The following is a 27,895-nucleotide window of genomic DNA, read 5'->3' on the forward strand; positions in this document are numbered from 1 at the left end:
CTCTGGGAATGGGTTATCTTTTTGCCCTGCTCTCTGTATTGCGAGACAAACAAGAATAGAATATACTTAATTACTTAAATATTATTCTTAAAGAATATGCTAAACAAGTGCCTACAATTTCAAAGGCTACCAATCTCTTTCCAAATTCTTCACGCAACCGACCAGAAATAATTTTGGCAGATCAGATGACGTTGCAGCGTGCAAATTAATAGAAATTGGAAGGTCTCTGGGGTGATGATCCTAAGATAGAAAGGTTTCCCTTTGCATGGGAAATTAATGATAGGGACAGTTCGGTATAGAAATGGGAAAACAAGTATGTGGTTCAATCAATGACAGCTATTGCTTAAGAGGATCCAAGTAAGTGCACTTTTGTGGTTTGGAGGGGCCGTAGAGTAGACATGCACATGTTTGCTGCATCCTCGATTTGAATGGATAAGAATTATTCATAACCTTAACCCTGCATCATCTATGCCTCAATTATATGTATCCCAATGATTCTTATCGTTCTTCATAAATTGTTAGTTTCTGCAATGAACAATGGCATGACATGACTCTTGAGGAATAAAGAAGCTTGACAGTAAGTTTCAACCCGCCCCGCCCATGAATGGAAACATGGCTGCCACCCCTCTTAACTTTATAAGGCAGCTTTGGGGTATGTAGAGGAAGCGCCTAAAGTTGCTCTAATGGCTGTTAAATATGCATAAAGCTGCCTAGAAAGAAAAAATAAATTTTAGAAGATGATTAACAAAACATCATCACAACTATCTACATGAATAATCAGTACATCATATTGAATTAGAGAATCTCTCTCGGCCATCGTGAAGGATGCCGGCCCCGTGGTTTCTCAAAGATGTTCTGTATGACAAGCATCAAACTACGTACGTGAAAGTGTCAATTTCATAATGTACAGCCTTGCAAAACCGGCACCACATTTGTGGAATCATTCCCACAACAACCATTTCTCCTTTCATTTCCAATCCAAAGTCCATTTTTGAACCACCATGAAGTATTTTTAGGTACCTTGTGTGTGTGTGTGTATAATGAAGTGCATTCTTGTGGTTAGCAAGAAAACAAAGCGAAAACTTGATTGGAGATGTTCAAGATCCATTGTCCTAGACTGAAAGCTTCATCCTAGTTGACGTCTATAAAAAGGTAGTGTCCCATTCATTCAAACTGGCCGAATAGTTCTTTCAAACCCCTTTACTGCAGAAAGAGGAAATTGTAGCGGGCTCTTTTATGGACTTACCTTTTGTCTGTGTATGTAATTAGCGTGGGGAGTGGGGAAGAACAATGGATGTAGAATGAAGAAGATGAAGTGCACACAAGCTGTTTGTGAAAATGACTCAAGGGCCAAAAGATAGTATTGTTAATAAGGTTATTCGAGGGAATCCCTTAACCTCCAGAAGTTCACTACAAAGATGTTCTTTTTTTATTATTATTATTATTATTATTTTTTATGCCTACTGATTTTACATCATTTTCCTTATACATTTCTCTTCTGACATGTAACTAACTTTACTATTTGCTAAGATGACCGTCCTTGACTCAATAAACACTGACAGACTCACGTAAAAACGCACTATTTGGATTTTATCACCAAACATTGCGTCTAACTGATATATACTAACCTACTAATCCCAAAATGTACCGTTTGGAGTCTTTAATTCCCAAATAGTGTGTATGACAATTATTCATTAACTCAGACCCACGATGACTCCCCTAAAACGTTGCGTATCATCCCATCTTTATAAGCCTGTCTCCACGCACCGTTTCACTACTTCACACACAACACTCCATACGACGTCATTCCCACTTCAACCTTAACTTCACTTTCACTTCACGAACCCAAACACTCCTAGACACTTCCACCCCCTTCTAACCTTCAGTTATCTTCTTCTTCCTCTGCTAGGGTTTTCAGTCGCCGGAGTCTTGACAAAATCTTCCCCATCAAAGTACCTTGCCCACAATGTGTGAGTAAAGGCCTTGAAGTCTCCACAACAACTCCTAGTTGTTCTCCTCAGTAGGCACCCTAACCCATTTCGCGAGTACCTCGGTGACAGCCCTATCTCCCTACCTTCTCATTCGTCTGTCGATGATCTGCTCTGGTTTCGACTTCAACTCACCCATCTGATTTGTGGGCGGAAGGGAGGAAAAGGCTTGGACTTGGGAACCAAGTTTCTTCTTCAAGCATGATATGTGGAACATTGTGTGTATCCTGGAGGAATCGGGGAGCTTCAATCGGTAAGCTATTGAACCCATTCTTGTCTCTATTTGGAAAGGCCCATAGTATCTGGGGGCTAGTTTCAAATTATGTCTCAATGCTAGTATTTTCTGTCTATAGGGTTGTAGTTTTAAATAAACCCAATCGCCTGCTTCAAATACCCTATTTGTTCTTTTTCTATCTGCATAATGCTTCATATGGTTTTGTGCCTCACTAAGATTGTTTTTTAGTAACTGGATGACTTGGTCTTCGTCTTTTAACACATGATCTACCATTGCATTAGTGCTAGTTCCTGGAATATAGGACAGTATAGTAAAGGGAGGGTGCCCATGCACGGCTTCAAAAGGAGTCATTTTTGTCGAAGTGTGATAGGTGGTATTATATCACCATTCGGCCATAAGAAGCACAGTGACCATGTCTTAGGTTTCGCCCCTGCGTAGCACCTCATATAGCATTCCAGACTTTGTTGAGAGCTTCAATTTGGCCATCTGTTTGAGGATGGTAGGCCGAGCTGAAGTTTAAAGACCCTTGAGAATGAAATAGAGCTTGCCAAAAAGAACTTAAGGAAATGGGGTCCTTATCTGACACCACAGACTTAGGGAACCCGTGCAGCTTGAAAACATTCTTCACAAACTCCTCTGCTACTACCTGGGCAGTGTAAGGATGGGCTAAGGCTATAAAATGGGCATACTTTGATAAACGATCAACAACCACAAAAATCACACTGAATCCCTTAGAGTTAGGTAACCCATCGATGAAATCAAGGGATATATCAGTCTAGGGCTGATTTGGAAGGGGCAAAGGTTGCAGCAACCCAGCTGGATGTGTAGTCTCATACTTCACAGCCTGGCAAGTCTCACACTCTTACCAGCTGTTTAATATCTTTCTTCATTCTCCTACAATAAAAAACACGCTTAACCCTTTGATAAGTCTTTAAATACCCTAAATCACCAACTTGAAAATCCTTTAGGAAATCCCTGATTAGTGTGCAGCTGTTTACACAATTCAACCAACTCAGAAGAGTCTTGGTAACTATTTTTTAATTCATCTATCCAAATGAGAGTTGGAAAAGAAATAATAATTGAGCATGAACCCTCTTGTAATTCCTCCTCCCTTCGAGAAAGGGCATCAACCACCTTGTTTTCTTTTCCCTTCTTGTATTCAATAAAAAAATCGTACCTCATCAACTTTGTTAGCCACTTTTGTTGGGCCTCAGTACCAACCCGCTATTCCAACAAGAACTTGAGGGCTTACTTGTCAGTTTTCACAATAAAAGACTGCCCCAGAATGTATGGCCTCCATTTTTGCACAGCCGTGACTAGAGCTAACTGCTCTTTCTCATAAGTAGATAGTAGAAGTGTCTTTCCCTTAAGTGCTTGACTTAGGAAACAAATTGGCTGCCTAGACTGCATTAACACTACCCTAATTCCCTTTCCGCTTGCGTCGTATTCGATCATAAAAGGCCTACTGAAATCAGGCAATTTAAGGACTGGTGGATAGGAAACAACTTGTTTTAAGGTTGTAAATGCCTTGCTGGCCTCCAAGTTCCAAGAGAATCAATTCTTCTTGAGTAAAGAGGCAAGGGGTAGCAATAGGTCCATAATTCTGGATGAATTTTTGGTAGTACTCTGTGAGCCATAAGAATCCTCGTAAGGCCTTCACATTCTTCGGCTTCAGCCACTCCAACATTGTGGCAATTTTGGATGAATCAACCATCACTCCCTTGGCATTAATTATATATCGCAAATAGTCAATTTCATCCATCGCAAACCTACACTTAGATTTCTTTGCATACAAACTATGTTGTTTTAGCATGGTTAAGACCTCCCTTAAGTGAATCATGTGCTCCTCCCGAGACTTGCTATATACCAATATATCATAAAAAAACAAAAATACAAATTTCCTCAAAAAATATTTGAAAACATCATTCATCAACTCTTAGAAAGTTGTTGGAGCGTTGGTGAGGCCAAAAGATATCACCAAAACCTCATAATGGCCACCGTGTGTAAGGAAAGTCGTTTTAGGAATGTCACTAGGCACTACCATGACTTGGTGATAGCCCGATCGTAAATCGAGTTTAGGGAAGATCACCAAGCCAAAGAGCTCATCAAACAACCCATCTATGACTGGAAGATGAAACTTAGCCTTCACGATTTTCTTATTGAGTGTCCTATAATCCACACAAAGCCTCTAACTACCATCGGCTTTGCGAACCAGCAAAATAGGTGACAAGATTGGACTAGAGCTGAGTCTAACCACCCTTGACTTTAATAATTTAGCCACTATTTTCTCAATTTTTATTTTTTGATAATAGGGGTATCGGTAGGGTATATTGGTTATGGGTTGAGTGTCTTCCTTGAGGACTATTTGGTGGTCATGGTTGAGGGGTGGGGTAGCCCTCGAGGTTCATTGAATACATCTTTAAACTCCTCTAACAATTCAGAAACTCGTTCATCCATGCTTTCATAATTATGTTCTTTCTTTTCATCGCACACAATTTGTAAAAGAATTCTCTTCCCCTTAGCCATAGTTGCCTTTAGCATTTTGTCACTATCCTCCACAACTGAATAATTTAATTTCAACTCTTTTAACTCTATTGTTTTCCCTTTTAACACAAAACTCATCAGCAACTTTAAAAGGTCCCGTGTTATAGACCTTGTAAGCCCCAAGGTCTCTAACCATTGGACTCTAAGTACAATATCACACTCAACTAGGTCTAATAAATGAAAAGGAGGTTGGAGAAAATTACCTTGTACCTTCAACTGTATTGTTTTGTACATCCCCTCACTGCTTAGATTTTGACCATCAGCTACTCTCACCTTTAAATTGAATGAATAGTCCACTGGCAGCTGCAACTTTGAGATCAAGGCTGCATCAATAAAATTGTGTGAACTGCCTGAGTCCACTAGTACAACTACTTGCTCCCTCCTGATGCTTCCCACCAATTGCATAGTTCTCGCAGTAGGGGTTCTAGCTATAGTAGCCAAGAAAATTTCAAGTTCTTCATTGTTACTGGGCAGCATCTCCATCTGCTTGTTTTCCTCATTTTTCTCACACGGCTCCTCCTCCTCTTCTTCAATTCTTTCTGAGGCAAAATCAAAATCACAACCATTTTTTAATTTGAATAATGGTTGATATTTTATGAATTTTACATGGTAGTTGTTGATGTCGATGTCGTGTTTCACAGCCCGAGCAATACCGCGATGTCCAAGTTCCAAGTCACTTGCAACTAATAGAGAGAAGAGGCTCCGGTGAATCTTGGGATCACTTCGATGCCTAAGTCAGTGGAGAATTCTATGAAGAAAATACATAATGATGGTAAGGGTTATCAGACAGTGAGCGAGAGACCCCCGTCAAAGGATCTCCCTTATTTATACATGATATTGGCTTCGCTGTCGAGGGAGATCATGATGCGTCAGGTGTCAGACCCGCCACCACCTATGTTCCTATCGCCCCAGTGTGTCAGTCTACGACATGGTAGGAGATCGTGCAGTGTCAGCCATGCTGGGTTTGTCTTGCAGCCACCTCGCTAGTAGGACAGTGTGTCAGGTTGCGGGCGAGCTGTCCTCTGTACGCGGGTGGGGCCCGTGGGGGGGGTGCGAGACTGATGTTGTTCGTTGCCAATCTGTTGCTGTTCGCATGCAGTCAGATTGCTTTGTGATAGGGTTCGACAAGTTAGTAAGCCCCGGGACGTTCCCTTGGCACCTCTGAACTTGGCATCGGTAGGCCATCCTGGGTTGGCTCACGTTTGGTATTGATCCTTTGGCCTGGTGTCCTTAGGTTCCTTCCTTGGGCCTGGGGCTCCTTAGCTCGGTCTTCTTGGGCTCGGGCCCTTCCGGGATGGGCTCTCCCTCACAATACTGTTGGTACTGATCTTATGGCTCGGGGTTCCCAACTTCCTTCCTTGGGCTTGGGGCTCCACAACCCGGTCTTCTTAGGGTCGGGCCCTTCTGGGATGGGCCCTCCCTCGTAGTAGTATATCCTAAAAGACTTAAAATACCTTGATCCTTTAAATGTATAAGCAACATATATAGGTGTACGTGTACATATAAAACTAAACCATCATTAATGTTAATTTAATCAAGAAGGAAAAAGCAAGATCTAATCAAGTGCTTAGGTAATAAGTCTAAACTGCCATAGAATATAAAATATGGAATTAATGTGATGTTAATACGATCTATATAGAGAATTAAACACACACCACAATATAGCATATGAATTAAAGTGATCATCTCCTATTTATATACGAAATTGGCATTGCATATGAATTGGAGAAGTCAAATATCATATTTGAAAAAATTGTGCAGGCACAATATCAGAGCTGAACATATATATATATCTATTCTCTATTATATAAGTGGCTATCGAGCTGCTACAGGAATGAACAGTAAATTTTCACACTCCGTATGTATAGTCCGTATTTAGCGTGGTGTTTCTTTTCTAACCTGCTATTCTCTTCTTTTGTGTCCGTTTATACGAAGTGTTTTTAGTCTTTTAATTCAGTGTGTCAGGTGTCGGCAACTTTAGTCGTATATTTATCTGAATAGTTTTATTTATTTGTGTCAGCTCCCTCAAATCCTTTCTCATTGTCAGCTCTGTCCCTCCCGAGTTCTCTCTCTCAATTCAGACCCTCTCTCTTTTCTCTCTTCGTCTTCTCTCTTCTGTGCATTTCTCTCTTCTTTTGGTTCTTCAAATTTGTTTTTCAGTGTTGAGTTTTTTTTTTTCCTTCCATTTCGTTGAAGTTGATGTTTGTTGCTTGCCTAATGTGCATGTTTTCATCTTCAGGTTTGTAGTGTTCGATTTGTGTTGATCGATTGCGTCTTCAGTTTCATGGGCGTCTTCAGTTTCATAGACATCAGAGCTATGATTGAGGCTGAGGCTCTCAAAAGGAGGAACTACAGTTGGGTTTTGGTCTCCAGATTTCTTAACAAAATAGATTGATTTCTTTTTTCTTTTTTGCTTTGCATGCAGTGGTAGATATCCAAGATTTGATTCCTCTTCGTATTCGTCTCTGCATCTTCTCTCTTCAGGTTTGTATTTTTTCTTTCCGTTTTTTGTTTTCGCTACTGAGGATTAAAACACCAAGTTATTTTTTTTCTTCTTTCTTCCTTCTCTTCTCCCTCCTTTCTCCTTTGCCCTGCAGCTCACCCCGAGCCCTATCTCCCTCTCTGCAACAATTGTATGGACCACGCAGTCAGCAACAGAGCCGTCGGCAAGCTCTGCACCACGGCGAGTCACCCCAGATCTGCCATTTCTCTTCTCAATCACTCCACCGCGGATTAGAAGCGGAGGATTCGAACCCACTGCAGGTCAACACTCAGATCCACCATGGATCTCACGTTCGTTGGTGTGACTCTTTCAAAGTGAGGAGATGTTTTGGCCACTCAATAAGAGGTTTGGAAGGCAGGGTTATCGGTTTTAGGTTTTTCTCATCTATTCAAATTTGTTGAATGTTAGGCCTCGAAAAAAATGTGTCGTAGTGTTTGGTTTGAGTTTTTTCTTGCTCAGTCTTCGTTCAGGTGAGCTGTGAGTATGGATCCCCTTGGTGTTGGCAGCAATGCATGGGAAGATTTATTGCGTGCATAAGCGTCTTCGAGCATGAGCAAATGTATGTTGCTTTTTTTTTTAGTTATGAGAACTTTCACGGTAAAACTTCTGACTTAAGCATCAAAATAAATCGGTATTGATCATGGGTTTTGTGTGAAACTTACTAGATACTGATGTTTGATTCTCTACATCGAAGAACCTGCTTGCATTATGCTGCTTACTATGGCCATTCATATTGCCTGCAAGCTATTCTTTCTGCTGCTCATTCCACCCGTTTCAAATTATTGGTTTATTTTAACGGCGACAGAGACGGGACTACAGCCAAACGGACTACAGACGAAACTGCAGGTAGAAAAGGCTGGTGGTAGAAAGCCATGTCTCACGCTGGGCAGAAAAAAAAAAAAAGGAAATGCATTCGCATGGGATTTCGTTTGATGGAAGGCAAGACGACACGCAACTGGGAAGAGGAAAAAGAAATTTTCTTTGGTGGAGAAGCCATTCATGCATGACTCCATTCAAAATTTTTTAGACAATTTCCGTAAACAAAGAGGAAAAACCTGGAAGGAATAAAAACTCCTAGCTTATTTGGCTTTTGACATGAGAGAGTTTGTTTTTCTTCTTCGCTGGACATAGGACGGAAGGGGAGAGCATTATTTCTTGTTCTTTTTTTTTTCAGTCTAGATAGGGACACGAATAACGCGCATGCATATTAATTTATTCTTGCTTTCGGTGTTGGACACTCAAACAGGTGAAAGAATAATAAATAGATAATTAAAGCGCGGATAACATTTAACTATTGCTAGCTCCCTGCATTTTATTAATTATTTGGAGAGGAAAGCCCTAGAAATTAAAAGCCTTAGAAATTAACAGCTACAATCCAGCCGTTGAAGCTCATTGAAGATGAGAGAAAGTACTCCAAAATGAAAGGCAACTGATCACTGTTTAAAAAAAAAAAAACACTTACTTGGGATCCCAATTGGAAACCACGTGGGTTTAGCGTTACTCAAGAAAAAAATAAATAAAAAAAATCAATGCATGTCTCAGTTCGTCGGTTCATCAGTCTATCTGGGTAATGAAAAATCATCATTTCATTGTGTCAGTCTGTAGTCCGTTGGTCAACTCATAATTTCTCTGGGTAATACAAATTGCATTTTACCCGCACAGTATAGTTACATCAAAAAATCTACTCAACCTCCTAATATTCACATAACCTTTACACTCCACATTATTTTTAATTTTTAATTTTTAATTTTTATTAAATATTTATTATATGAATAATGAATAAAAAATTTAAAATAATTTAAAAAAATAAATTTAAAAAAAAATTTAAAATTTAAAAAATTTAAAATAGTGTAGAGTGTGCAATGTGATGGAAGTTGTGTAGCAAAACTCATGATTCTTCATTCTAAACTTTATTTCTTTTATTTTACGTATTAATTTTTATAATATATAATATATTAGTTTATTTTTTTATATTATTTAAATATTATATTATTTAATATTATTTTATTCATTTCAAATATATTATCTAATTATTAATAATATTTTCATATTTTTTAATATTTACAATACTTCTTTATATAATATCGTCTTATTTTAAATTAATCTAAATTTGTAAACTATATCAAAATATAAATTAATTTTAAAAAAATATTATATAATAAAAATATTTTCAAAATATATACAATAGAATTATTGCACGTCGATAAAGATATACAAAATGATTGGAGTCATGGAGTTTTTTTCTTTTTTATTGGTATGAATCTTGCAGTTGCTTTTATATATATATAGCCAACCAACACGAAAGCGGGGAAATGAGAGAGATGTGCTTAAAATGAAAGTATAAATCTGAAAAAAATATAAAATATCACCTATTAAAAAGAGATAAATTAATTTAAAATATTTTTTTTATAAAAAGAAAAGGTCATAAATTTTAAACGTTTATGATCATGAATAATATTTTTTACATGTAGCGAAATTATTGTAATAAAATCTAAAATAAAGATGATATAAAAGATCTATTAAAGCTCACATTTGTACAATTTTTTTTTTATATTTTAAACACAATTGTATTTTATAACATTTAGAATATGTTTAGAAGTTAAAGTGAGTTGAGTTTAGTTTAGTTGAGATGATAAAATATTGTTAAAATATTAATTTTTAATATTATTATTATTTAAAAATTTAAAAAAATTAAATTATTTATTATATTTTATATAAAAATTTAAAATAATTATAATAATTAATTAAAATAAATTTAGATAAATTTAATAACCAAACGTTATTGAGTACTCGGAAAAATAAAGAAGTCGGAAATATTTGAACTTTCATATTTTTCCATTTATGTTTTTTATTATTATTGATCCAGCAAAATCTCATTTCCTTGATTTGGTTCGATTTGGTCTATAGTGATGTGATGAGAGATGGGACATCGCTGGGAGGAGGTACTGAGGACGGCCTGAGAATTCTGACTGTAAGTACATTTTATTTTAAATAATAATATCATTTCATAATATATTTCATAATATATATTATAAAATAATGTTAATTTTATAAAATATTTTATAAAAAAAATTACACAATCTCTTATTATTTACACAATTTTTATACTATACAAATATATAAAAATCAATTAAAATAATTTTTATTATAATTATTTTTTATAATTTTACTTTTATATAAATCTCAATATACTTATAGATAATGTAGTAAATATCTAAAAAGTACAAAATAGTTTTTTTTATTCCATTAAGGCGCCATTTTACCTGACCTAGATATGCTTTACCATCATCATGAAAATTTTAATATTTTGCAAGATAAAGGCGCTATCATCTTTAATGTTTTACAATATTACTTTTAATAGCATGGACCACTTTATAATATTACCTTTTTTATTAGTTAAAAAATTATTTTTTAATGAGTTTGTAATTATTTTTAAAATATTTAAAATAATTTAAAAAATACAAAAAAATAACATACAAAATAAAATAAAATAAAAATGATAAACACACAAACACTTTAAACAACACTTTATACAATAATGTTTTCAAATAAAGGGTTATTTTTGTAAAGAGCAATGCTACACAATTTTCTCAATCACCACACTACATTTTTTAAAATTTTTAAATTTTTTAATATTCTTTTTAAATTTTCTTTAATTTTTTTCAAACTAATTTAATTTTTTTATTTATTATTCATATATTAAATATTTGATAAAAGAAAGAAATAATAAAAATTAAAAAAATTATAATATATAGAGATTGTGTAATTTTTTTTTATAAAATATCTTATAAAATTAACATTATTTTATAAAAATATTATTATTTTATAATATAATATATATTATGAAATATATTATGAAATGATATTATTATTCAAAATAAAATGTACTTACAGACAGAATTCTCAGGCCATCCTCAGTACATATGTTCAACTCGACGATGGTACAGGAAGATTATCTGCTGTTATGTTTGGTGAAGTTGTAGAGGAAGCATTCGGTTGTTCAGCAGTCGAGCTTATGAATCATATTGGCGATATATGTTTTCTTATTTTCCATTACATTTATTGTTGTGAGTAAAAGAGTCCGTCTTATTATTTTTGACATATTTACTACATTATCTATAAGTACATTGAGGCTTATATTAAAAAAAACTATTAAAAGCAAATTATAACAAAAATCATTTAAATTGATTTTTATATACTTGTCTGTTATGCCAATTTTGTTTTTATTTATAACATGCATGTCAATTTAAAAATTTATTTTGCAGGAACATTTGCCATATATAGAAAATCTTGTAGCACAAGTTTCACAGAAAGAGTGGATGATTGAACTTTTAGTAGATCCCAATCGACTCAACCAACAACAGCACAAGAATTTCAATGTCATTTCTATTGATGCAGTACAAGATGATACAAAATAATAGATAATAGTAAAACATCAAACGACTTATATTTTGAACTGATGTTTTTGTCGAGTTTGTTGCTAAAACTATCGATGTTATAAATATGTGTTGGACTATGTTATATTTTGAACTAATGTTTTTGTTGGGTTTGTATTAAATTTATCGCAGGCAACTTTGTTAAAACTATCAATGTTATAAATATGTGTTGGACTATGTTATATTTTAAACTAATATTTTTATCTTCTAATCTATGCAAGCATGTAATTATTATACTCTACTTAACTATCATTACCCTTAAATATTTGCTAGATTTCACATTTTTTTTATATGCCTTAATTTATTGATTGAAATAAACTTTTTTATGAAATATATATTATTTTTTAAAAATAATTATTTTACCAAACTACAAACGTGCTTTGCACGTTATTCTGACCTAGTATATATATAAGCATCTACTAACACATTAATCAAATTCCTAGACACTGCGAATGTTGATTTTGATGTGGACATGAATTTGATGTCAGACAAAACGGTATGTACTCTAAGAGAATAACAATATCGAAGGACCTTGAGAGATTCATTCTTTGATCAAAATTCTAACCTGAGTAATTCTACTCAGCATCTCAATTTTCATCATTCTCTCAACATCTCATGATGTGACATTAGATGATCGAAAACTATTTATTATATTTCAATTGCAAGAGATGTTTGAACCCATGAGTTGAGACATAAAATGCAATGGGACATACTTACATCAATGCCAATAAAAGATATATTTTGGTTATAAGTAGGACTGTTGGTATAATTTGGGGGTACAAATAGTGGAGAGATTTCATGGGTGGAAAAAATTAATTTGTGTATTTGTAAACAAAAACGAAGTGTTTGGAGAAGCTTAAATATTTAGAGCAAAAGCTACATTAAAAAAATGGCTAAATATAATCAGCATATAACAATATGCATGCCTATGTCATATCCTGGTATATACCAGCTACCCAGTTTCCATTGATCCAATCAAAATGTTCAAATTCAAGTACCTCAAGTCATTGAGCACGCAGGATATATGGCCTACCCACCACCCCTCATTAATATACCAAGCATCGACTTCTTCAAGCAACACAAAACGTTCAAGATGTTGAATGTAAGGGGGACATGGCCTTACATTTTAGGCATCTACGACATCTTTAAGGAGTTCATGAATTTCATCCTCTGTTTTCAGAGTTTGATATTTATTGAAAGTTTTACAGAGATTCTTTTCATTTTCTTGTGTATATATTTGGGTTTTTTTTTTTTTTTAATTATGTTTAAATTTCCAAAAATATTTTTATGTTTTTATAACTTTTTAAATCGAATGGTTGAAGTGGAATTAAAACACCACGTGTCAACTGTTGATTGATGCAAAAGTGAACTTTTGCTATGCGGTAATGGCTCACAACAACATGTTACATCTTATACATGATTTGATCCAATTAAGTTGGAAATTAGGATCGTCAAAATCCTTCTTAGAATAAAAAGTGAAAAGGTCATGTATGGATAGGGAGAAGTTGTGCAGTCAAGAAAGAGTGAAGGAGGGAAAGAGCTTCACTAGGCTTGTTGAGAGGTACCAAATGACCTGCCCCTCTCACTAGAGGTGTAAACTCAAATCGGAAAACCGGTTCGGACCGGACCGATTTTACCGATTTTGAACTGGTCCGATCTAGAACTGGTTTTTAAAATGTAAAAACCTGCCGGTTCTGGAATTTTTTGGCCCAGAGCGAACCGGACTAGTTGATTAAAAAAAATAAAAAATAATATTTTTATATATAAGTTTTATATATAATGTATAATTATAAATTTTTATTTTTATTTTATATATAATATATATATTCATATATGAAATAATTTCTTATTATAATTTATAAATTATTACATAAAATGTTAATACTAAATCACTAAAAGTTTATAACTAATATTAATATATAACTTATAACTATACCAATAGTCTAATATTAATACTATTATATAGTCTAATATATTAATAAAAGTATAAAATAGTTTTTTTTAAATTAATTTTTTTTTTATAAACAAATTTTTAATGACAAATTGTGAAACTTATATTTTAAAAAAACTGAAAAACCGGACCGGACCGGACCGGAAACCGGTAAAACCGAAAGTACCGATTTAGGAGGGTAACCGGTGCGTAATCGGTTTTGAAAAATATAAAATCGGTACATACCGGTTCAGTCCTAGATTTTATCCAAAACCGAACTGAACCGGACCGGACCCGTTACACCCCTACCTCTCACTATCACAAATGTTATGCCTTCATACTCCACTATCCTCCCTCCAACCTGCATTTGAAAAATACTAAATGTATTTAAAAAAAATTTATAAAAAATTCACTTTTCCACGTGTCAGTACTCACTTCTCTTATCTCTACGATATATACAAATGAGATACCAAATCATTGCCCAAGGACTGGGGATTGGGTTCACAAAATTTGGAGACCTTAGTTTGAGGTTTGGGCCTTGAATATGGAATAGGATAAATCGAGAAAAGAAAAGGGCCCTTAATAAATATTTTTAAAATTGAGAATAGTCCATTGTTGTAAAAAATAGCTGGAAAAATAAAATATATAAAAGAAAGATTTTATACACTATATTATTATTTTACTTTCATCTTATTAAGTATAATGTGATATATTTATTATTATTAAATAATTATTTATTATTATTTATTATTATTTAATAATATTGAATGTGTTACATTTTAGATAACGGAATGAAAGTGAATTACTCATAAATAAATAATAATAATAATAATAATAAAAAGGATAGTGAATGATGGTTGTGATACCAAGAATGCCAAGGAGATTTGAGGGGAAGTGAAAGAGCCTCAATCCAGTATGGTGACCCAATGACTGGCACTCTGCCATCTGTGTCCCCACTGTTACCACCACTCAAACCCAGCCAATTAATATTTCTAAATCAAATTTAAACTTAGTAAATAGCAAACATAGTCAGAATTCAATTAAAAAAGCTGTCAAAAGCAAGCATGCATGCATTCATGTTTGGCCGGCCTAGACAAAATAGTTTTTGTTCAGAACAAGAAAAAAGTCAGAGTCATCTTCGTTTTATTCACGCCAAAAAAGCCTCCTGCCCCCCCGCTTGCAGCAGCTCACGAAGACTAGTTTCCCTGTAAACGGATAACGCTTTTAAATTGATAAATTTTGTTGAGATTTTTTAGAAAATAGTGAATTTCATTAAAAGAATAGTAAGTTTTATTTTTATTTTTTTTATAATAAAGTTTACTTTTTTTACAAAAATACTGTCACGAACTTATATAATCTATTTGCTTTCTTATAATAAAGTTATACTTTTTTTATAATAAAGTTTACTTTTTATTTTTATTTTTTACAAAAGTTTACTTTAGAGGAGCGATTTTGCTTTCCCAAGTTTAAGTTGAAAACTAGAACATGAATCAAAGACTGGGGTTTCTATTTGTGACAGGTGCGAGCTGAGAGACTTACCACTGCGAGAGTGGTGACGGCATCTACCAGTCCGTGGACAACTCCGACTTCAAACCGCGCGAACCCCTCTGCTCATACCCACGACGTGCTCTCAGCCAATGAGGCCAAAAACTCCATGTGCTGTCTTCGGTGGAGCGCAGGGTCCAACTAGCCACCAGACAAATCCATGAGGTCGGCGATGTTGGAAGCTCCACCAAGTCCTCTGGGGATAAACGTGGTAGATGCAAGCCGTGGGAGTCGTTACCAACTCGTGTACGCCGACCCTCTCCTATCTGTGAGATTATCTCCCTAATTGACCGAACACAGAAATGGTCGCTCACGGGAGGATTTCATGAAATGGGAGGGAATAAGAGAGGCAGAGGGAAATTTTGGAAGATTTGGTCTGAGGTGATGAAAAGAAATTTTCCCGTTGAAATTGGACGAAAGGGAGAGTCAGCGCGCCAGTCCGAAAATTCCAACCGTGCTGTTCATCGAAATGGGTTTCCAGATGTTAAGCCGTGTAAAATGAGGGTTTTTTTCTTTTGCGGCAAACTATGTTAGTGGGAAAAATATTTTTTTACAATAATTTTAAGTGATTCGTCTGCATGTCGCTGCAACAGAGCAATGCTTTTCCCACGAACCCAGTTTGTGACATAAATCAAGTATTTCTCACCATGGTTTGTCATGGAAAAGATTTTTGTGGGAAAAACGTTATATTGTTGTAGTGTGTGTAGGATGACTGCAAAAACAACTCCATCATGTGCATGGCATGTACATTCATGCATGCTCATCTTGATCATTTGTACAAGCATGCACGAGTACATGACAAATTCGAACATTAAAATATCAGCGCTTGTATGGAACATAGTGTTTAAGTGTGGGGCTCACGTACTATAAAACCTTTAAGATTTATCATTGGGTATTTAGTTCTATCCCTGTTCCGGTCATGCACAAGCTCCGCGAGTTGCGGAACGTAATGGCCTGCAAAATAAGGATTATTGTTTAAATCCTACAATGAGATCAGAGAGAGAGAGAGGTTAAGTTGAGCAGCTACTTGCCTGCATAACTCTCTCCTGCGATGAAGAAGTCATGGGTTTGGAACTGTGGAAATCTTTGCAGCCAATTCACCAAGAAGTTGTAGGTATCCTCAGCTAATTAGTAAGATTAGGGGTTAGAAGTAATTAACTAGTATATAATAAGGCAACTCGATAATACATGTAACATGGCAGAAAATGGTGAATTACCCACAAAGCCATCATCCAGTACTTTGGTGAGATCAGAAGATGTGTTGGTGTAAGAGAACCCTACTCCAACCGGCGACTCCACAAATTAATAATAGGTTGGCTTCTGCAGGGTAGAATTTCCAAGCTTAAAATAAACTACGATGGCCCTTTTGATTTTTAGATAACCAAAATAGGATTGCAATATTATGTTAAGGACCTATATTCCAAGCATATTTATTGAAGTGAAGGCCAACTCCATTTTTGTCAACTCTAAGAGGTCCATGCAACTCCACAGCTGCACCATACCCAACTGAGGAACATCCAGGTCCTTCAAAGACACAACTGGGCAAAGAAAGATCAAAATATAAATGATTTACATACAAACAAAGAGAAATGCATACATCTATATACATATATAACTGAAGCAAGATTTTACAGTAAACAACAGATAAATAAGTCTGATTTTAGTAAAATAAGTCGATGCTTGCAAATTAACCTCCATTAAGCCAGAGAAGTAGAGGCATCTTGGACGACTGAGATTGAGCTTCAAAGAACCAGTAGAAGAGGGCCCTCCCAGTTCCTGGATCGATATTGATGTGACCTGAGAACTGGGAGATTGGTGGGCTAGGAGGCTGGCCTGGTAGTTTTATTACTCTGTCAGATTCCTGGGATTGTGGATACTGATCTTCTGATGCTTTAACGCAAGTTATTATGGAATGATGAAGAAAGAGGGACATGGAGAAGAGAGAGACCAGAAAGAGACATTTATTTAAAACCAGTGGATTGGCCATCTTTGTTGACAAGCTTTGCATGTACTCCACTGGTAGATAGACGTGTGTATATATATATCTTGCAAATATATAGATCAGGAAATGATTTCATATATATATATATATATATATATATACATACACACACACTTCAAGACTTTGAATATAAGAAAATGGGTGGGGAGGATCTGATCTGATCTGATATGATGTTATCTAAAGGAGTATTATTCCTTGGATTATCGTTGACAGAAATGGAAAAAGCCATTTAATGTGTATATTTGAGGTTACACATTAGTGTGCACCTAGCTTTCTCCTGACTGATCAAGTTGACAATATTAAGATGCATGGCTAGCTGAGCTGGTTGATGGTTTGTCGTGCTTTTCGGCTCTCAATCAATCGGGCCAAACTACTGTTCCCCGGCCTTCTCTTTTCAGGAATGAATTAACATATACTCAGGTTTGGGTTGGATATATATATTTGTCTCCAGGTTAATTCCAATCAGTGTCTGTACGCGTCGTACTAGTTGCCAAACTGATAGTAATTTTCATGCTCCTAAACGATTAACTTCTTACGCTTTGCCAAAGCAATTAACTTTGTTAAATATTTAAATCGTGTTGCGTTTATTACTCTTTATATTTGGGTTTGTACAATTTCTTGTCTAATTGGCAGTCTTGTCACGTGTGTTCGGAACTACATGACAATTAATTAACAAAAACGTGACAAGTGTAAAAATAAATAAAAAAGTTGAGTAATGTGGTATATTAAGATATGCATTGTGCAAGTCTCGCCACGCACTTTTTTTTAAAAATATATATAATTTATTATTTAAAAATAATTTTTTTATATGAATTTTAATTTTTTTTAAATAGCGAAATTTACAAACCCTAAAACTATATATATCATATTCAAATTCAAACTTGACTTAATGCATGCCAATTACTGAGCCGCACTACTCTTTAAGTAGTGTTTGCTTGCAGACCTGGCCTAATATTATTCATATTCATAAGTTGACTCACCAATAACCTTCATTGGTGGTTTGATTTCGGAATGGTTGGTACAGTGTTTCTCCCATTATTTCAAGGGATTGGTACTGCTGACTGCTGAGGGAGGTACATCTACTCCTCATGTCACGGCACCATCTCCCTAGCCTCCATCCCTCCCGGTTGCTATTTTTTTTCCCTTTTATTATTATTATTATTATTATTATTTATTTTTAAGGGTTTTAGCTAATGTGAGTTTATTTTTTGCAAATCTAGGGTTCCGACACCCTCACGGCTGGCAAACAGAAGTGAAGACGTGAAGCATGTTTCTTTACTTAGTTCTTGGTTTGTTAAGTGTTATTGTTCTGCTGAGTCAAAGGGTTGAGCTGGGCCAAGTTGTAATTAGGCTCATGTGAGTTTTTTAGTTAGAAACTCATATAGTGCACCGTGGGCTATACTTTAGCTAGTTATTGACCAGGCCCATTATCACATTAGGGGCATTGTAGTCAATTTTGTTACTGTCTTTCTGTTATGCTTTTTGTTATGCAATGGGAGAATGCTCCGGAAGGAATACACGCATGAAAATACTAGGCATTTTGCCCAAATCGGAGGTCCTTGTTTCCCAGAAAAACCAGTTTCTTAAGAACCTAGTTATAGAATTGCAGCAGAATTGTGAAACAAGAGAAATAAGAAAGAATATGATGCAAGATGATAGAAAGAAAGAATAGAACTCTGGTTTTCGAGGAACTAGTACCTCCAAGAATGCATAAATTGCATAAAACTCTTCAATGAATCTTTCATTACTTCTATATGCTTTTTATACACGTAAAGCTAAACTAATTCTGTTAAATCTGGTATTTCTGTTACAATAAGGGCATCACAGTAATTTTTCACTTAATGACCACGTGCTCCTCACATGTACAATTAAAGCCTCTTACGCTACTTCAACTTCCAACTCCTTTCTTCATTCTGCTTCAACACCCTTTACATACCCTTCTCCTTCAAAAAACCTTGCCCACAAGGTCAGGGTATAGACATCTCAATTGCTCCACAAGGACCCATGATGAATCCTCCTCTGGTGCACCCTTCCATTTAACAAGCAATTCAATATGAGGTTTGTTATTCAATGCACGCATCCTCCTTTGCAAAATTAACTCAGGCTTAGTTCTGAATCCTCCATGGGAATCTAACATGGGCAATGCAGATGATAACACAACTGTTGATCCCACATGTTTCTTCAAGGAAGATACATGAAATACTGGGTGGACTGAAGCACTTGAAGGCAATTCTAACTTGTATGCTACATCAACAATACGCTATAAAACTTTAAATGGGCCAAAAAATCTTGGTGCCAACTTGTAATTAACAGGATGAGCCACACTATGTTGCTTGTATTTCTGAAGCCTCAAATAAACCATATCACCAACTTGAAATTCTCGGGGTGTATGTTTTTTATCATAATGTTGCTTCATAACTCCTTGTGCTGCCAACAAATTTTTCCTCAACAAATTAATGATCTCTTCTCGAGACCTCAACTAAAAATTCACTTCAGCATTCTGAGTAGTACCAGTGACATACTGAAGTAATGTTGGTGGAGGTACACCATACAAAGCCTCAAATGGTGTCATTTTAGTAGAAGAATGGACACTTGTATTGTACCACCACTCAGCCCACGGCAACCACTTCACCCATTCCTTTGGCCTTTGATTCACAAAACATCTGAGATACTACTGCACACACTTATTCAGAATCTCAGTTTGACCATCTGACTGTGGATGGTATGTTGAGGTGAAATTCAAACTGGTACCATGCATTCTAAACAATTCCTTCCAAAAGGAACTTGTGAAGACAACATCTCTATCAGTGATTATAGAGGCAGGCATCCCATGCAGTTTAAAGACTTGATTAATGAACAATTTAGCCACTGATGCTGTAGTATAAGGATGAGAAAGAGGGAGGAAATGTGCATATTTTGTAAGACGATCTACTACTACAAACGGCACTGTATAACCTTGTGAATTGGGTAAGGCTTCAATAAAGTCCATGGAAATATCAGTCCATGACTTAGTAGGGATAGGTAGTGGCTGTAATAACCCAGCTGGATGTACATTCTCTGTCTTACATTGCTGACAAATGGAACATTGCTTAATAAACTCCTTAATTTCCTTCTTCATATCAGACCAACAAAAATTAGATTTAGCTCGATGTAGAGATTTCTGGTATCCAAAATGCCCTCCCACTGCACTGCTATGGATAAAATCCAATACCTGCTACTTAAAAGGAGAAAGTTTGGACAAGAATAACTTCCCTTTTTTAAACAACAATCCATTTTTTACTTCATACCCCTTTCCATCTGGCTTCCCTTGCTAAATTTTTTTACAAATATCAGCAATTTCTACATCCTGTAGATAAGAACTTCTGAGTTGCTCAAGCCAGATGGGATCTAAAACTGTAATAGCACTGCATATAGGGCCCTCTTGAGTCACTTCAAGCTTCCTTGACAAAGCATCTGCAGCCACATTCTCCTTCCCTTTTTTATACTCAATTATAAAATCATAACCAAGCAATTTACTAATCCATTTTTGCTGTGAAGGTGTCCCAATCTTTTGCTCAAGTAAGAACTTAAAACTTTGATGATCAGTCTTAATAACAAAAGTTCCTCTCAACAAGTAAGGTCTCCATTTCTTAACAGCATAGACAAGAGCAAGCAACTCCTTTTCATAAGTGGACAGATCCAAAGCTTTTCCCTTCAAGGCTTGACTTAAGTAAGCCAAGGGTCTCCCCCCTTGCATCAAAACTGCACCCACTCCCATACCAGATGCATCACATCCAATTAAAAATGGCCTCTCAAAATCTGGTAAGGCCAATACTGGTGGAGTACTCATAGTTTTCTTCAATGCTTCAAAAGCTGCAGAAGCTGCCATATTCCAGCAAAAAGAATCTTTTCTCAATAAGGCAGTTAAGGGTGCAGCAATAAGTCCATAACTCTTTATGAACTTTCTGTAATACCCTGTTAACCCAAGAAACCCCCTCAAGGATTTAATAGACTTGGGTAATGGCCAATCAACCATGACTTTTAGCTTAGAAGGATCTGCCTTAACACCTTCTGCAGACACCAAATGACCAAGATAGTCTATCTCAGCACATGCAAATCTACACTTACTCCTCTTAGCAAACAAGGAATGTTTAGCTAAGGTGTCCAACACCATAGAAAGGTGTTTCAAATGCTCATCTTTTGTCTTGCTATACACGAGTATATCATCAAAAAAGACAATAACAAACTTTATCAAAAAAGGCTGAAAAACCTCATTCATAAGAGCTTGAAATGTGGCAGGGGCATTTGTCAAACCAAAAGGCATTACTAAAAATTCATAATGCCCTTGGTGAGTTCTAAATGCTGTTTTTTCAGTATCTTTTCCTCTTACTCGAATCTGGTGATACCCAGATCTTAAATCCAGTTTTGATAAAATAGTGGCTCCAAACAATTCATCCAAAAGTTCATCAATCACAGGAATTGGAAACTTATCTTTGATGGTGTCTCGGTTAGGGCTCTATAATCAATGCACATACGCCATGTGCCATCAGCTTTCCTTAAGATTGACTACTTCTAATCACCCCACTTCAAGTAACTCCTTCACAATCTTCTCAATTTCTGATTTCTGAAAAAATGGATATCTATACGGCCTTACAGAAATAGGAATTGCCCCTTCCTTCAAATTAATCTGATGATCTCTACTTCTGTTTGGAGGAAGCCCTTTTGGTTCTTCAAAGACTTAAGTATACTGATGTAACACAGTTTCCACCTTTTGATCAATGTCTTCCACTGAATCATCATATTTATTTTAAACAATCTGCAAGAACAAGCCCTTTCTCTCCACTGTTGTTAACTGGCAGATTTGAACATTTTGAACAATCTCAGAACCACTAGGATTCCAAGCCTTTTAAATTCACTGACTTATCACCATCTTTAAAGGACATAGTAAGGAAATTAAAATCCCACAATACAGGCCCCAAAGTCCTCAACCACTGCATACCGAGTACAACATCACAACCATCCAATGGCAACAAGAAAAAATCTGTCACAAATTGATTTCCTTGCACCTTAAGATCCAGCCCTTCCACCATTCATTCACTACTCATTCTATCACCATTAGCCACACGAACTTCAATCAACTGATCATTACCAATCTTCAAGCCTGCCTTCTTGGTTATTAGAGGATCAAGGAAGTTATGAGTACTTCCTGTATCCACTAATATCACCACAGAACAACCATGTGCCAATCCACTCAACCTCATAGTCCTTGGACTTAGAGCTCCAGCTATTGCATGTAAAGAAATCTCAGGAGTTTCCTCATTCTTATTCCCACAATCTCCACTTACTAACACTTCTTGAGTCAATTTTTCCACTTCATACTCACTGTTATCAAACAGATCCATTCCCTCCAAAAGGTAAATTTTAGCTTTCTTACAATGGTGATTAGGATTCTACTTTTTATCACAAAAGTAGCACAACCATTTTTCTCTTCTCTCTTTCATCTCTAAGGGACTAACTCTTTTAATAGGAAAAGAGATTTTGAAATTATTGCCTTTGTAATTCTGGACAGCAGCTTGTCCAATAACTTGCTTATTGACATTAACAACAGTATTAGAACCTCCTGGTGAAAAAGGTACAAATGGGATATGATTACCCCTTCCTCCACTATTGCCACGGAGACTTGTGACATATTCCTCATGAATCTTGGCCAAACCAAATGTTGAACTCAAACTATTAGGATGCAACATACGAATTGGCAACCTAATCTCATCCTTAAGTCCACTAAGAAAGCAACTCAATTTATAACTTTCAGACAGCCCTCTCAATCTATTTGATAGCACTTCAAATTGAGACTTATAAGCTAAAACTATGGAAGTTTGCCTCAATCTAGTAATTGCCTCCATAGGATCATCATAAGAGGAACTACCAAATCGAATTTGTAAAGCTTCTATGAAAGAATCCCAAGAACGAAAAATATCTGTTTCTTCAGCATCTTGAAACCATACCAAAGCACTCCCTTCCATATAAAACGAAGCCATCCAAATCTTCTGTGCTTCTGGCATAGGATTCAAAGCAAAATAGTGATTTGCTTTATAAATCCAACGGGTTGAATTTTCCCCATCAAACTTAGAGAAATCCAGTTTAATCGACCTGAACTGCATTCCCCCATTGAGAACAGAGTTGTCATTACAATCTTCATGGCCTTTCACATGACCATTTCGATATCCACTTTTGCCTCCTTTTACTGCCTCCAGTAGCAAATCCATCTTTGAACTCAACTCATCTAACACTCCTTGATGATCTTCCACCCTTTTTTCCTGCTGTTCTTCGTTTTGCTTCAACCCAATAATCATCTTTTCTAAATCTTTAAAACGTGTGCCTTCCGCCATATCCCCAAAAAAGAACTACTCTGATGCCACTTTGTTAAGAACCTAGTTATATAATTGCAACAGAATTGTGAAACAAGAGAAACAAGAAAGAATATGATGCAAGATGATAGAAAGAAAGAATAGAACTCTGGTTTTCGAGGAACCAGTATCTCCAAGAATGCAGAAATTGCATAAAACTCTTCAATGAATCTTTCATTACTTCCGTATGCTTTTTATACACGTAAAGCTAAACTAATTCTGTTAAATCAAGTATTTCTGTTACAATAAGGGCATCACAGTAATTTCCCACTTAATCACCACGTGCTCCTCACATGTTCAATTAAAGCCTCTTACGCTACTTCAACTTCCAACTCCTTTCTTCATTCTGCTTCAACACCCTTTACATAGTTTGTTGTCTCTCTTCATTCACACTTTGTTTAAATTTTCCTTCGTTCTAGTGGGTTCTTATCAATTTGGCATCAGAGCTATCTATTCCAAGGGGACTACATATGATACCCCAGATGATAAGGGTAGGTGGTGCATGAGATCTCACATTGCTTGGAAATGAGAAGTTCTTGCTCTTTATAAGGTTCAAACGGGGTTCCAATTGTATCATTGACTAATTTTTTTTTAGTAAAGGTCATGTGGTTTGGGTCTTCTATTGGGGCGTTACAAATGGTATCAGAGCCTATCCCAACCAGAAATGTGGGACTTGAGTCGTGCCACCTATGACAGACTGACCCGACGAAGACGTCGGAATTTTAAGGGGGTAGGTGGTGTATGAGATCCCACATTGCTTGGGAATGAAAAATTCTTGCTCTTTATAAGGTTCCAATGAAGCTCCAATTGAAACATTGACTAGTCTTTTTAGAGTGTATACCATATGGTTTGGGTCTTCCATTGGGACATTACACTGCAGTAGTAACGGCGGAATGGACTAGATACAAGGAATTAGAAAAACCAATGCTGAGGATGAAACAACATTGGGACCTGCAAGAATAGGAAGTTGAAAATCATCATAAGTCGTTAGATGATTTAGCAAAGAAGATGGATCTATTATGGAAACTCTTAATGGGGGAAACCCACACATTCGACACCACATTACCATATGGACCTATTATTGGAAACACTTAATGAGGAGTTTCAGTCTGAAGGTTCAGGTGTTCTTGGAAGCATGTAGTTCATATCTATCAAGCTAGGTTTCCCAATGTTTGATGGGGAAAATCCCACTGGGTGGGTATACAAAGTTAACCAATATTTTGCATTGCACCTATGCCAGACCATCAAAAAATTCTAATGTCCTCATTTTACATGGAGAGTGATGCGTTAGTGTGGTTCCAAGATGCTGAAGAATCGGGCAGCTTACACATGTGGGATTCATTCATTCAAGCACTATATATCAGGTTTGGGAGTTCATCCTATGATGATCCCATGGAGGCAATCACCTGATTAAGACAAACCTCAACTGTGGCAGCTTAATGTCCCAATTCAAGGTACTCTCTAATCAACTTAGGGGGCTTTCTGAAAATTATAAGTTCAGTTGCTTTTTTAATAGGCTTAAGGATAAAATTAGATTGCCCATAAGAATGCTTAAACCCCACACCCTCAACTCTGCCTTTGAATTGGCAAAAATCCAGGAGAAGTATATTATTAACTCCAGGAGGAATGGTAAGCCAACAAATCAATTTAATACATCCTCACCAAGGTCTTGGATTGGTGGAAGGGGCTCAGATTCATCACATGGGGGTGTTAGGAGGGAAATTCCAGTTTTTAAGGGATTCTCTCCTAAGGGTTCTTTCCCTATACAAAAGGTTAGTGCGAATGAGATGAAAGAAATGAGGGATAAGGGTTGTGTTACTATTGTGACGAAAAATGAAACCCCAGCCATAAGTGTAAGAGGGTCAGGCTGTGTATTATGGAAGGGGTTGATTTTGCTTATGAAAATGAATTCGAGGAAGAGAGTAATGAGTTATTGGAGCTAGTAGTAGAAGGAATAACTATAACAGGAGGTGGAAGTGAACCAACTGAAATTTCTCTACATGCTATTGCAGGATCTCCTAACCTGAGAACCATGAGGTTGATGGGAAGGGTTAGGGAACAGGTAGTGGTAATTTTGGTGGACATTGGCAGTATTCATAATTTTTTTGACCCCACCATTGTCTCCAAGGCTCACCTATCTCTTAATTCTAAAGAACAAATTGAAGCAAGGGTTGCCAATTATGGGGAAAGGTTCAGGAGTGAAGGGAAGCTAGAGGGTGCAAAAATTCTAGTGCGGGGGCATGTTTTCACCATTGATTTCTTTTGGCTACCTCTGGGAGGTTGTGATATTGTGTTGTGATTGCAGTTGCTTAGAACCTTGGGGTCCTGTACTTTGGAATTTTGCTACTCTCACAATGTCATTCACTCGAGATAATATGTCAATCAGGCTCAAAGGATTAAATCCTAGTCACTTAGAATGGGTGGATGGTATTGGACTTTCCCAGCTAACTAACGTGGAGAGAAGAGGGATGCTTCTCCAAATTTTTGAAGTTGGGCAAGATGAGGTGGAAATGGTAGTACCAACAGCTGTAGAGACAACTTTGTAGAAGTTCAGTGGAGTATTTGAAGAGCCTAAAGGACTGCCTCCAAAAAGAAGTCATGACCACCACATTATCCTCAAGGAGGGAATTGCTATGATATCTATCTAACATTTTAGGTATATTTTTTTATAAAAATCAGAAATAGTAAAAATAGTTAGTGGGTTATTGATTGCTGGGGTTATTAGACTTAGTCAATCCCCTTTCTCATCCTCGGTATTTTTGGTTAGAAAAGCTTATTGGAGTTGGCGAATGTGTATTAACTATCGTGCCTTAAACAAAGATAAGTTTTCTATTCCAGTCATCGACAAGCTCCTTGATGAATTACATGGGACCACCATTTTTTCTAAGATAAATCTAAGGTCGGGATACCATCATATAAGGGTGAAGGAGGAGGACATTCCCAAAACAGCTTTTAGGACTCATCACGGTCACCATAAGTTCCTAGTGATATCGTTTGGATTGTCAAATGCCACTGGCACATTTCAGGGACTTATGAATGAGGTGTTTCAGCCTTATCTAAGGAAATTTGTGATTATTTTTTTATGATATCTTGATCTACAACAAAAATCTAGAAACATTTACTTCACCTAATTGTACTGTTGGAAACACTTGCAACACACACTTTGTTTGCCAAGAAAAGTTAATGCAAGTTTAGGTGCAAAGAGATCAAGTATTTGGGGCATTTTGTCTCAGTTGAAAGAGTGAAAAGTTAAATGATCCCTCCAAGATTTAGGCCCCGTATAGAATTTGGACTGAACTAAGATCATTTCAGTGGTTTTTTGGAATGAGGAAAGCCTTTAGTTTAAAAATGAGATTAAAGACCCTACATGTGAGCCCTTTATAAATGGCGTAGACTTTTAGCCCATTAAACTATTGCTTGCTGGATCGGCCCGTTTGGAATTTGTACTAAATTGAGATTAATTCAATTTAGTCTAATTTTAAGTTAAGTCTAACATTCAAATATCTAATTCTCAAATCACTAAACTTATTTCAACTCGAAACCTCTTTACACATAGGACCCACAACCTTTGTTAACTCAATACCTCTTTACATGCGGGACCCACAATCTTTTTCAACTTTCCATAAAAACATCTAAACTCATCTTAACATCCAAACACATCTAAACTTATCTTAGGTGGGCCCCACAAAACTCACTCCACCATCACAACTTATTACTATTCATAAATAACTCAAATCATCTCAACTTAACTCAACATCCAAAAAAGGCCCTAGTCTATGATAAATTGAAATTCCTTTCAATGGAGAACAGCAGCTTCTAAGGCTTTTGAGGAGTTAAAAACAATGGTGACTAAGCCTCTAGTGTTAGCCCTACCAAATTTCTCTAAACCCTTTTCTCATTGAGTGTGATGTCTCATGATTGGGATAGGTGTTGTTTTAATGCAAGAGGGCATACCATTGGCTTACCTTAGCCATGCTCTCAAGGGAAAGGCCCTGTATCTTTCTACCTATGAGAATGAGCTCTTAACTCTAGTTTATGCTGTTAAAAATAGAGGCCATACATTTTGGGCAGACTCTTTGTGGTAAGGACAGACTAATAGAGTTTGAAATTTCTGCTAGAGTAGAAAATAAACATTCATTCTCATTAGAAGTGGATAAGTAAATTGTTGGGGTATGACTTTTCTATTGAGTATAAAAAGGGGAGGGAAAATAGAGCTTTATCCAAGCAGCTTAAATTGGAGGGAGAAATTTCCTTGACAGGAATCATAATATTGGACCCTATGTGATTACAACACCTTGGAACTTCTTACAAAATTGACCTAAACTT

General features: G+C 36.1%; 1 protein-coding gene across 1 annotated transcript; it reads right to left on the reverse strand.

Moving 5' to 3' along the window:
• Nucleotides 1-13,190: 13,190 nt before the first annotated feature.
• On the reverse strand, nucleotides 13,191-17,168 carry LOC108999136 (serine carboxypeptidase-like 33). The gene is given in 10 exon segments (XM_035691432.1): nucleotides 13,191-13,285; nucleotides 13,946-14,000; nucleotides 14,490-14,628; nucleotides 15,254-15,447; nucleotides 16,047-16,135; nucleotides 16,213-16,305; nucleotides 16,399-16,483; nucleotides 16,485-16,501; nucleotides 16,595-16,705; nucleotides 16,874-17,168. Coding segments are annotated over 10 exon segments (1,173 nt in total).
• Between the last annotated feature and the right edge of the window lie 10,727 nt (nucleotides 17,169-27,895).

The sequence above is a fragment of the Juglans regia genome, chromosome 7 (genome assembly GCF_001411555.2).
Source record: "Juglans regia cultivar Chandler chromosome 7, Walnut 2.0, whole genome shotgun sequence".
In the NCBI taxonomy this organism is placed as follows: domain Eukaryota; kingdom Viridiplantae; phylum Streptophyta; class Magnoliopsida; order Fagales; family Juglandaceae; genus Juglans; species Juglans regia.